Source organism: Alosa alosa, chromosome 22 (genome assembly GCF_017589495.1).
Source record: "Alosa alosa isolate M-15738 ecotype Scorff River chromosome 22, AALO_Geno_1.1, whole genome shotgun sequence".
NCBI lineage: Eukaryota > Metazoa > Chordata > Actinopteri > Clupeiformes > Clupeidae > Alosa > Alosa alosa.
In genome coordinates, this window is record NC_063210.1 from 16181877 (window position 1) to 16194334 (window position 12458).

Consider the following 12458-nt stretch of genomic DNA (forward strand, 5'->3'; position numbering starts at 1 on the left):
AGGGGTTAGGGAAAGGTCCTGTGACTCAGAGTCAGGACAGACTGTGTAGTTCACTGACGACTGAGACGTGCCACTTGGACAACTGCCTCTCACGTTTCAAACAGACTGCTAGCACTTGCAAGTTTTGATGATGAAATACATCTGACAATCTTATGTAGACTGACTACATCAGAGAAAAGATCAAATGGATATATGATCCGACCAGGACAGACATCTTAAGAGAAAGCATGTTCCATTTTGATATACATGCACTCTCGTTATCACATCTCACGACTAAAGATCACTCCTCCTTACATCTACTGTCCAAGAGCTGCAAATAAAAAGGGAATTACAAAAGGCAGAGCTGAGTTTATATTTACTGGCATATTTTTAATATAAGTATATTTTTGTGCATTTTGCCTATTCAGATAGGACAGTGAGGAGTGAATGGAGAGAGAGAGAGAGAGAGAGAGAGAGAGAGAGATGGGGCGGGATCTGGAAATGACCTTGGGTCGGATTCTAAGCCAGGTCCCTGTGGGCAATTGGACCTGAATGTGGTACTGACACAGCAGCCACTTGGGCCACAGCTACCCTGTACTTCCTAGTATATTTTGAAACATTTATCAACGTAGTGGTGAGAAAGAGAGGTATATTTATAGATGGAGTAATATAATTACAGGTAATGTGATAAAGCCTGACTTGACTTCTCTATGCTTTTAGCAATTCATAGTTACATACTGGAGAAAATGATTAGCTCGTAGGGCTAAAGGTTACTTTCTCCATTTATTTTTAATATGTTCTGTTCTTGTAATAGATTTTGCAGAGGAAAACTTGACTTCCTCTGCTTTGTATTGTGGAAATAAAGGTTTGGCTGTTTTGCAATTTTACAAGTCATCTCTTTTTATAGTATTATTATTTTTTTTTTATTTCTAGGAATAATAGTTTTTGTCTTACAGGTCCAGACAAGAGTTTGGCACCTTGTGTTTAGCATTTACATCTGGGGACGATTCATCCTCTGTTTTTGTATTTGTTGTGGCAAGAGCCATGCCAACAAAACTGGCAGTCCTTCTAAACTTAAACACACCAAGACCAAAGCATCCCAAAATTCTAGTGCTTTCTGCTTGGACCGGCAGCCCTCCACTGAGCTCCACCTTCACAAAGCAACGGGTTAGTTCAGAAAATTTCAAAACGTTTTTAAACGGGTTAATTGTTCCCACTCGTATTTAGACCGAGCTTCTCTGTGATTGTCACCAGACAGCTGGAAAGATTTACGATTTGCAAATTACAAAACAATCTTCAGAAATATGCTTAGTCAGCCACAGTGTCCAACATGGTGTGCATGTATGTGTGTATTTGTGTGAGTATGTGTGTGTGTGTGTGTCTGCAAACATTTTTTATCTATGTTTGAGCATGTGTTACTGCTTGTGTGTGTAAGTATGTATATTTGTGCTTGTGTGTGTGTGTGTGTGTGTGTGTGTGTGTGTGTGTGTGTGTGTATGTGTGCACATACATTTGTGTATGTTTGAGCATATGTATTTTTACTTGTGTGTGTGTAAGTATGTATACTTGTGTTTCTGTGTGTGTCTGTGTGTGTGTGTGTGTGTGTGTGTGTGTGTATGTGTGCATACATTTGTGTATGTTTAAGCATATGTATTTCTGCTTGTGTGTGTAAGTATGTATACTTGTGCTTCTCGTGTGTGTGTGTGTGTGTGTGTGTATTTGTACTCACAGGAGCCCACATCCCCTTGCAGCTGCAGTATCTGTGGGACTGGCATGGTGAGGACCACGGCGTCAAAGTGCTCGGGCTCACCGTCCTTGCGACACACTTCCCAGCATGCACCTCTCCGGTAGACGTGTGTGACGTGGCGGTCGTAGAACACCTCTGCTCCTGCTTGGGTGCGGAGGCGCAGAGTTGGCAATGATGCAAAAACAAGGGGAGGGGAAGAGGAGGTACAGACGGGAGGGAATGGAGAGAACAGAAAGAATAATAGAGAAGAGAAGAGAAAGGAATGGTCAGATCAAAAGAGAGAAACAGAGAGAGAGAGAGAGATTAAAGAAGAGGAAAAGAAACAGGAAATAAATGGGACAAAAGAAATTATCCAAATCACACAGAGAAGAGATTGGGGTTTGTATGCAAAGGATGAGGATCAAGACTTTTATAAATGAGCTTGAGGATGGCTAGAATTATCCCCCACAATTACACCCAGATTGAGCTGCACGGAAGGAAGGCCACAAAAGCAAAGAGATGTCAACTTCACTCAATTGCACATTCATGCAAAAGTAAAATAAAAAAGGGACGAAAAAACCCTGGACACTACATCAGAAAATTAGCACAAAGTCATTCGTCTCCTCTCCTCTACTCCTCACGAGTTCTGGGCCGACGAGCAGGCCAAGAGCCATCCCCACCAGCCATGAACACACAGCTGAGTCGCTTCACATCCTCAGCGCTGAACATCTGTGAGATGAAATGTCTCTTCTGAACCTCTCTCTTGATCAGAGCAACACATAAATCAACTGGATCACATGCCAAACTTCCCCCCACGCTCTCTAGGAAAACTGAAAAAAAAAAAAAACATTGTTTGAAAAAAGAAAATTAAAATTCACGCTGGACCGAATATGCAGCTGGAGAGCTCTGGACAATGTCAAACTGTTTACTTGTAACATACTTCTGACATAAGGAGTCAAGGGGAGAACAGAAAAAAACAGCTCTCTCGACGACCCACAGCACCCATAAACGTTCAATTCCTTTTTTTTTTTTGTAGACGACGAACGTTGTGCTCGTTCAAAAGGCGGAAAGAAATAAGACATCTGAGAAGCAAATCGAATTGAGGCCAAGACGTGGTTTCTATCAAATCAAATTACTTTCCGAGGCAGTGAAGTTAGAGCACGATCATCGTCTTATCCTTTTTTCTAAGTGGAGGAATATAATCAAAACCGATATTTCATTGTCACGCGTAATCTTATGATGAGTTATTTATTGCTTCATTGTAATTGCGTTCAAACTGCACCCAGTAGTTAATATTCAATTACAAGACAATCATACACTCATCAGATTCCTCAAACTGGAGAGTATAATACTAACAAGTAATGTGAAAGTGACTGAGACCGAGGACAGCCACAACTGTACAAACTAATGGCAAAAAGTGGTGCAGAGAGAACAACCGAACTGTGATGTGAATAAGCCCCAACATCTTATAGACATAGAGTATAGAATGGAAAAACTATTTTACCGAATGAATAAGGAGTTTGGTGCATGGCCACAAAGCTACCGTGAACCAGAAACACAATTGTTTCCTCCTTTACGTGTAAATCTCGGACTTTGAAATGACCACTAAAACATGTGAGAATCTGAACAAAGACAGAGTAGACCGTGACGCAAATAAATACCCCCACACACACACATTAGCTTACCACTTAAAGTTGGATATTCAGGTAGAAGTTGCTGTAGCCTATTGTGACTGCAAGGCAGGCAATCATATAGACAATAAAGCTCACTTTATTATTCATGTGGGTGCCAGATAAGCATGAGGGGGGTGTTAAATATCTGCTAAAATGGGCCATTCTATTCCTTAGCCTAATTATACAGTTGTAGCCTGAATGAGCTTGTGAAATAATATCTGAGCATGTTTTTTGACAGACGAAAGTTGCATATCGTCTATGTAAAACTCAGAGAAAAAGGTCAAATACTACTTTCATCCATTCCGTGTCATCTTTAAGAGACAAACTAGCGACAGACATTAGCATCCATGGGCTTCGGTCCCTGTCGACTGACCACTTCAGAGTCAGAGGTTGTGAGTCAGAGGCTTGGGTAGGACTGTGCTTGTCTACACCATGCAGATGAGATGACACAGGAAACCAACAGAGAGAAACTTCCACTTACTGAAGGAAAAGGACAATAACTACCAGCATATTTCTCAAACCATGTGCCCGTATGTCAGAGGAGATAGAAGGAGAGTTCTGTCAAGTGGCACAAAAAATGCTATCAATAAAAGATGGCTTACCCTAAAACAAAGCACTACTACTTACCTGATTCTTTGAGGTAATGTTTGACTATGGAAGAGACTCCCTTTGGCGTCACATAGTTTGTCAGGCCCTCCTCCCGGGACATCATGCCCTCAACCGAACTGACCAAAGGGGATAATATACCGTGGGCCAAAAGCTCTTCATAGAAACTGCCAAGGAGAAACAATCTCTGTTAGTTCTGAGGAGTTTATTGTAAGAACAATTAAGACAAACAAACAAACAACAATAACTTTACTCAGTAACTGCAACAAACAATAGCTTCACATTTAACATTCAACCATTTGACCATGCTAACTGCTATGGTACATTTGTGTCACTGAAAGTTATTAACTAGTTAACAACTGGTATAATTCACTGGCCATCGCTATACCCTGACAATCCTTCAGAAAATAAAACACAAAAAGACACAGATTGCTACTGGAAACAACACAAACTACAGTAGGCCTATGTGATAGACTATGGGAGGATGTGTATGAGCCAGTATGAATGGGCTACCTCTGGTGAATCCGTGCGTAGTGAGGTGTGGCGGTAATGTACTGGGCCCCCAGGTCCACTGTGCAGGCAGAATCTGTGGGACTTCTGCTCGTTGCCATTCTACCCCCTGCGAAAACGTGAACACTGGTGAATGTGGCGATGTGGCACAGGACAGGACTTCTTATCAAGTCTATTTCTTACAACAGGAGACAGCTACATCTGAAACTACATCGCAGCTGAAATGTCCTCTGTCTCGCATGCCAGTGTCTGCTTGAGACACCTCGTCTGGGAGTTGACAATAGATTATAGCCACTGTGTCACCTTGTCCTATGCTGACATAGCAAAAGTTGACTGGCTACTAAGTTTCAAATGACAAGTGTCACGTCATGCACAAGCCTCATACTACTCCCTAGACGCCCATATAGCTAACATTAAGATAGGCTATACTTTAATCTTTACAATCTTTGGGGATATCAAACTAATCGGAAGATGACTTGCAAGATACAAAACCTTGGCAATGTCACAACTGCCAGGCAACAACCACAGAGCCTCAGCAGTTAACTGACCAGCTAGCTAGTTAGCGCCCGTTGTAAAACACATGAAAAACGCACGAACAGTTGGCTCTGTGTGGTAGACAATCAAATAGCACCATTTAATTTCATACAGCTAGTTGTCTCTGGCTATTCCAGTTGGAACAGCAAGCAGTGCAAGCAAGCGAAGGGGCTAATAGCTACCTACACAGGCTACATGCGATAGGATAGCTAACATCACTTTCCTGCTGACCTGCTCCACGAGATTTATCCCAGACGACAATTTTGATTTTTTGTGGCAATTCTCTCCGAAGCAGACAAGCGCACACGCTGCCAGTGAGGCCAGCCCCTACGATCAGAACACGCGACATTGTTTCAATGCGCAAAGAATACAGAGTAAAACTTCTAAGGTGTTATCAAACCACAACACTGTCTCCTCCACAAGCTGTTTGAATTCTCGTACTCGTTTGCCCCTTTAAGAGTTATGAAAGGCAGTCATTAAGTTGGCCGACCAAAAACTGTCCTTTCTCATCGACTCATTGTCGACTGCGAACTTGCATGGAAGTATAATCAAATATCCATGAAAATGATCAGTTTGGCCTACCCTACATCACCGGACGTGAAGACATCATTAAAATAATTTATTTTAAATTTAGTAGGCAACAGGTGCTGTAGCCTAACTAGTTCAGCCAGACTAACCTGGACAGACACAAACCTAAGTTAGTCTACTTATGTTAACTAGATGTCAAACTGCTTAATCATGTTTCCCGATTCAGCTAATGTAGTAGCTCATAGCCTATAAGTAGCCTAATGGCAATGATATACAGCTTAGGCTACTAGGCATATAAAAAAAAAAAAAAACAAGCAACAATCTTCGGTCTTCTTAAAGTGCAGAGAATACGTTCATACGAACACATTCATCATTTTGGCCATGGGCCACTGAGCTATTTGATCAATCAAGGTGACCAAAGCACAGCCTCCTGTTTCATTCTTGCAGCAAACTGTAAACACTATCTCATTATCATTCTGATTCTGACGTTATAGCTACGTGTTTTACGTAGGCGACCGCATGACTACTTGCTCGCAATTAGGAAGTACTAGCACACAAGCAGTTCTGTTGGGTAAGTGTATACATTGAATTAATTATTCTGCTCATAAGATAATGTATAATGCAATTATCTAAAATCAAATGAACCCAAATAACCCTGGTGCATTATTGATGTCTTCCACTTTGTTTGTGTAAAGCGTGTAGTCATATGCAACAATGTGTGATACAGCAGTATGTTTGTATGTAAAGTTTCAGGGACAAACAGTCCCGTTTTTCTGGATAGCCTGCTATTTGTAACACTCTGTACTTAAAGTATGCCGTCTACACATTTCGCCATGCAACATTTTAGCACATGGCTTGCCTGCTTACTAACACGATATGACACATTTGTTAATGTTCCCTGAGTGAACAGTGAGAATGCGTTACTATCTAGCCAATAACCATATTTACTGTGCTTAGATAATTGTTAAAAATACTTTTGAAACCCTGATGTTCCCTAAAAACGGACATATCTCAACGTGGTTTGTGATAAACGCCCTATAGGGTTATCGCAGTTTCATATAGGCTAACTTATCCAAGAGCTGTGACCCTTGTAATGTAAATACAGGTATATTGAACACTGGAATGCAGGTCACGTGGAATCCCCCCCCACCCCAGACAAAATGCTGTATAATAATTGAAAAGTAGAAATGTTTTTGATGACCTACTTACAGTGTTCAAAATTAGAGTCATGTGTTGTTTATCCTTCAGAGGCCTATGTTCCACCAAATAATGTTTCAGAACAGTGATGACATTTAGAAATGGGTACTTCTGAACAAACAGCTTTTATGTGAAAACATCTTTGCAGATGGCCATGAAAAACATCCGCTGGCACATGCTGGTAGCCTACAGTGAACTACAGTGGCATAAAAGGAGATTTGAGTTTTGACATGAAATCTTGTGTACTTGCTGTCTCTTACAGGGTGAAGAAGATGGAGTGGTTGGCACTGTGTATTTGTTTCCTCCTCTGTGGTCTATCTCAGAGTAAGCCACATGCATTCAAGGACAGGAACTGCATTGATCCAGAGGTCAACATGAACATTGTAAGTATTTGTTTTTTTTTAAAGATAATTTTGTCATCATCATTTAACACTTGTCATACTTGTCATACTTTGCAAATCAGAGATATGTAGTTTTCACTCTAAAAAAACCCATAACGACTAACAAAAAGATAACAAGGGTCAGTTTAACGGTAGAATAGCCGTGAGGCCACTTTTGTCAGGGAAACAAAATGTTCCTTAGCTATAGGAACGGATGCAGGCAGTTTCATTTCCCATGTTTGCAAGTTCATGTGATAGGGAGGGAAACGGGAAGCTGAATAATACAGCAAGATATATATATATTCATATCAGAGTATATATATATATATATTTATATCATATATATATATATATGTTCATATCAGAGTATATATATATATATTCATATCAGAGTATATTGATATATTCATATCAGAGTATATATATATATATATATATACTCAGTTGCAATCACTGAACTTTGCTCCCATTGCCTGCATGGCAGGATACAATGCAACTCATGCTGACACTGAGAGTCCCTGTCTCTTGCTCGCTTTCCCTCTGTGTGTGTGTGTGTGTGTGTGTGTGTGTGTGTGTGTGTGTGTGTGTGTGTTGTATTCATGTCACCTACATACAGCATTAGGTCACATGGCACAGTTAAAGGTCACTGAGTTCAACCCTCATGCGGGAGATACAAAAGTCAAAGACATGGAAATACTGACAGTTTGTATAGTTGATATATTGAAACCCCTTGCAGATACAGATTCAGATGTTCATATTAGTCAGTCTCTCTCTCTCTCTCTGTCTCTGCCCCGCCTTGCTCTCTCAGACCTTTTGATTTAATTGTTCTTAGGTGTATTGTGCATACATGCTCATAAGCATTCATTAATTAAGGGTCTAATACAGTGTACTTCATATGTTAGTACAGATGTTATACATGCCATCTCAAAAAGGATAGTGTGAAGCATGAGGTGAAGTATGTTTGGGGTGTGTCTGAGTCTGTGTACTTCACAGCCTGGTGCCTGGGGCCCTACACCTCAATCCAACTCCTAATTCCATCATTGTAATGGTGTTCTTCTTAACTAAGAAATGTATTGTATTTGATTGGCATTTAAGCAAGATGTAAGTTGTTTTGGATAAAAAGTGTCTGCTAAATAAATAAATGTAAATGTAAATATAAAGCCACGTGATATTAAAGCAGTCTAGCTATTGTATAGCATTGTAGTCATTTAAAGCAAAGGAATTGCCCTTATTGCCCTGTTTGCCCTGTTCACTTACTCTCATGTAGGATTTGCAATGATTAGCACGTTTTGAGACGTGTTAATGGTTGTCCTGAAATTTTTGTTTTTAAGATAGCCAACCTCAGTGGTTGTTGAGTGGTTTGACGGGTTGTTGATAAACGAATTTTCGTCACCAAGATAAGCACACAAATGGCTTTTAAGTTAGCTTAACTCAATCACCCAGTAATTAGGTCAAAGTATTTGATGAGGGAGGTAGTTTAATATAAATTATATCATCATTGAATTTTTACTCCGAACAGCCTGCTTATATAAAAGCTAACTGAGGTGAAAGAGCAGGCTACCTATGACCATGTAATCCCCTCAGCTTCCATTAGCCACCAGAGATCAGTCACCATAGCTGTGTTTGTTGCTGTTCTCATGTCTCATTGGCATGTGACACATTGGCTCATACAGACAGTGAAAAGGAGGAGAGAGAGAGAGAGAGAGAGAGAGAGAGAGAGAGAGAAGCCCTTCCTCCTTCTGCACCCTGCACCCCTGGATCTCTCTCTGTCTCTCTTTCTCTCAGTCTCTATCTCTCTCTCTTCCCCACTGTCTCCCTCTTTCCCTCTGTCTGCCTCTCTTCACTCTCTCCTTCCCTCTCCCTCCCTCTCCGTCTCTCTCTCCCTCTCTCCTCTCCCTCTCTCCTCTCATCCCCTTCACTGCTAATGTGTGTTGAGGCAGCAGTGGATTTATCCTTAAGTGGCATCCGCTGCAGTGTACCGACTGGCGGCCCAGGGGGCAGAGCCAAACTGCCTTTAATTATGCATGGGAGAGATTGCATGGGAGCGCTGGAACCAACAAGCTTGCACATTTCCCTTTGAAGTTTCTGATTAGAATTTATATTGTACAGAATGTGGCGGTGATGGCGGTGGTGCTGGTGGTGTGTGTGTGTGTGTGTTTATGCTTGTGTAAGGGGAGGCTGTCTGTGTGTGTGTGTGTGTGTGTGTGTGTGTGTGTGTGTTTCTGTAAGGGGCAGGCAATATGTGTGTGTGTGTGTGTGTGTGTGTGTGTGTGTGTGTGTGTGTGTGTGTGTGTGTGTGTGTGTGTGTGTGTGTGAGTTAATTCCAGCTGAAATAAATGTATTCTCAACAGCACGCTCCACCACTAATAGCTGAGCGGCAGGATGAAAGGCGAGGTGTAGCTTCCTTTTTCTAAACGCAATTTCAACCAGTACAGCATTTAATGAATTTGAGTTATTTTAGGTGGGGGACCAAGTACACACACAAACACACACACACACACACACACACACACACACACACACACACACACACACACACACACACACACACACACACACACACACACAGCCCAGAGTTTTACTTTCTCTCAACTCTCAGTGTCGCCAATGGACCACTGAAACTTCAGTTTTAGAAGCTTCAATAATGAAACCGTTATCAATCGCTATCAATAAGTGATAACCAATTATGATGGACATTGGACAGGTGGAATTTAGTCAGACCTGAAGTGTTTGTGTTAAAGTTCTTACTTTTGTATCATGACTGATGATAAGGTGAACTAATAAAGAGTTTAATCTTATTTTCTATTCTTTCTATAATCTCCCTCTCTCTTCCTATTCTCTCTCTCTCTCTTTTCTCCCTTTTCTCTCCCTCTCTCAGAGTGAGATCATCAGGCGCTGGGGCTACCCTGCTGAGGAGCATGAGGTGGTCACGGAAGACGGCTACATCCTCAGCGTCAACAGGATCCCACATGGCATCCACAGCAAAAATGGGGACGGTATGTTCATGCATGCCTGTTCTGAGTGTGTGTGTGTGTGTGTGTGTGTGTGTGTGTGTGTGTGTGTGTGTGTGTGTGTGTATGTGTGATTGTGTGTGTGTAAATGTGTGTACGTGTGAATGTGAGTGTAAATACTTGAGTTAGAGAGAGAGAAAGAAACTCTCTCTCTCTCTCTCTCTTACTGTGTGTATGACTTGGAAGCAAAAAAAAAACAGATTGACATAAATGGGCCTGTATGGATTTGTCTATCTGAAGACCTCATTAGCATGAATAGTTAATGGTTGAGCCGTTAGCTTAGCGTTAAGGTTGTCACTGGAAAAAAAGGGATCTGCTGGCCATGTAACAGGATATTGGTCTCTGTGTAGTGCTGCCAGTTCACAGACAAGCCAGCAGCACTCTCAGGCACAGGCAGAGTCAGAGTAGAGAATGGTTTGACAGAGATGCTTTATTTGACTTTGTCTGTGTTGATACTTTGTGTGTTTCTTGTTGACCAATTCTTTCAAAGGCTATTTGCAGTTAGTTAGTTAGTTTTGATGTTTTGTGTTGTAATCAAAATCAGGACAAACAGTAATAAGGCAGATTTAGACATCAAAACTGATATTTGTTAAGGAATGTTACCTTAATGCATGTAGATGTTAAAGTTAGTTTAGTGTAGATGATTATTCCTTTAATCAGTATTTGTGAAAATTTGTGAGACAGTGAGCCGTAATTGCTGGCAACTGGCAATGAGCAAAATCTACTGTGCATGAATTAAATAATAATTTGGCAAGGTGATTTTATTAATTAGTGATGTCATTACTAAGATGCACGCTACAACGTAACCTTAGCTCATGACTTGTGCCTGACAGTTGCCTGACAAAGAAATGTGGGCCTAGTATTTAGTATCAGATACTGAAGAACAGCACAATAACAACTAGCCCATGGGTTATGGAGAACCCTCACTGGGCGTGCAGCACACGTCGTGAGCAGAGCTCAACTTGAGGAATGACCTCGAATGACCTCCAACTCATTCTCTCACCAGCAAGTTGTCATGGCGATGGTCACAGGAGAAATGACTGCTGTTGCACATGAAAACCCGTGCCTGGCTTGATTAGTCATTCTTCCTTCTCCCCCTTCCTCTCTTCTATTTTCTGAATTGCTTTCTTTCCTTCCTCTGTTTCGTCTTTTTTTGGCATTGTGGTCGAGTGCGCACCGCATCCCACGCATGACCTTTTCGTTTCTTTTTTTTCTTTTTTTTTTTTTTTTAAATTATTTTACTGGGTGAAAGATGGCCATCCTGTTGTGCTACAGTTCCTTGACCATTTCCCCCCCCCCCCCCAAAAAAAAAAAAAAAATAATTCAGAACTTCAAACTCAGAACTTAGAACTCAGAACTCGCAAATCCACCATGGCCTGGTCTCAGAAATTCCATCTCAGAAATACAGAATGATCCAAACTTTCTCCTCTCCTGGACCTCCCTGTTCAGGAGGTTCCAAGTTACCTGGAGCTTAGCCTGTAATGAGCTGGCATAAGTGACTTCATACTTGCTGTACTGGGTTCACAAATCTGTCATAGAATATCTCTAAAGGTTGATTGGGATTATGAATAGAGATTCTTGATGACATTAAAGGAAAGGTCAGTGTTGCAATTATGATTAATGCAAGTTAAAAAAAGATGTGTTGTATACAGCTACGTCTTTGTAGTTTGATTATAATTAGGCTCATTAGGTATATGGTTAATGCAAATGTGCTCTTTGTTGCAGATACTGACAGAGGTTAATGCCGTTTTTGTAGTCTGCATTGGGATCTACATAGTGGTTTATAAGTTCATATAATGGCTGTGTTCAGGTTCATGGTATTGTCATTTCACTGCTATTAACATCAGTGTGCTCGATGAAGGCAGATAGACCTGAATATTCATCCTGATTGAGGGAAGTTGTGTTGTAATCTAGTAGCCTAGTCCTCAACAGATGCAGTATTGCCTCAGATCTAGATGCAGTCCTTGCTTAGATGTAAACACAAAATAGTCTGTGAGCTGTATGGGGTGTTTGACGTTATAAACTGAACTTTGAAAAGTGATTTGAGGTCAATAGCCCAGAAGCAATGTCTCAGTGTTTTAAGAATCACAGCTGTATGTTGCCTTTTGAGAACACTTCAGAGAACACAAGGACCCTGGATGAGTATCCTTCACTTCAACAGCCCTTTTCTCAGTTCTCATGTTTAGTTAATGAGGATGAGCGGCTTTCTGCTTTTCTACTGTCATTTGCCTGGAGGGAGTTATTCACTGTCCTCCTCTCCTCAGAGCTTGCTTGAGGCCTCTTAGGCTTTGGGCCTTGAGACACTTTCAGTTAT

At 41.2% G+C, this 12458-nt stretch overlaps 2 protein-coding genes across 5 annotated transcripts in view; one reads left to right on the forward strand and one right to left on the reverse strand.

The window, feature by feature from the left end:
* Positions 1-5847, reverse strand: part of rnls (renalase, FAD-dependent amine oxidase) — a 56281-nt gene extending 50434 nt beyond the window's left edge. Inside the window, exons 1-4 of one of the 4 annotated variants that reach the window (XM_048232646.1) lie at positions 5215-5847; positions 4498-4603; positions 4006-4151; positions 1709-1867 (exon numbers count right to left, since the gene is read on the reverse strand). In XM_048232646.1, coding sequence (XP_048088603.1) covers positions 1709-1867; positions 4006-4151; positions 4498-4603; positions 5215-5377 — 574 coding nt within the window. In that variant the 5' untranslated portion in view covers positions 5378-5847. Of the gene's footprint in view, positions 1-1708; positions 1871-4005; positions 4152-4497; positions 4604-5214 lie in introns of all 4 variants that reach the window. The other 3 variants (XM_048232645.1, XM_048232648.1, XM_048232647.1) reach the window with 3 other exon arrangements.
* Positions 5848-6049: 202 nt separating this feature from the next.
* lipf (lipase, gastric) overlaps positions 6050-12458 on the forward strand; it is a 24202-nt gene continuing 17793 nt past the window's right edge. The window contains exons 1-3 of the mRNA XM_048232644.1: positions 6050-6127; positions 7016-7136; positions 10012-10129. Of these exons, the coding sequence (XP_048088601.1) occupies positions 7026-7136; positions 10012-10129 (229 nt within the window). The 5' untranslated portion in view covers positions 6050-6127; positions 7016-7025. The remainder of the gene's footprint in view (positions 6128-7015; positions 7137-10011; positions 10130-12458) is intronic.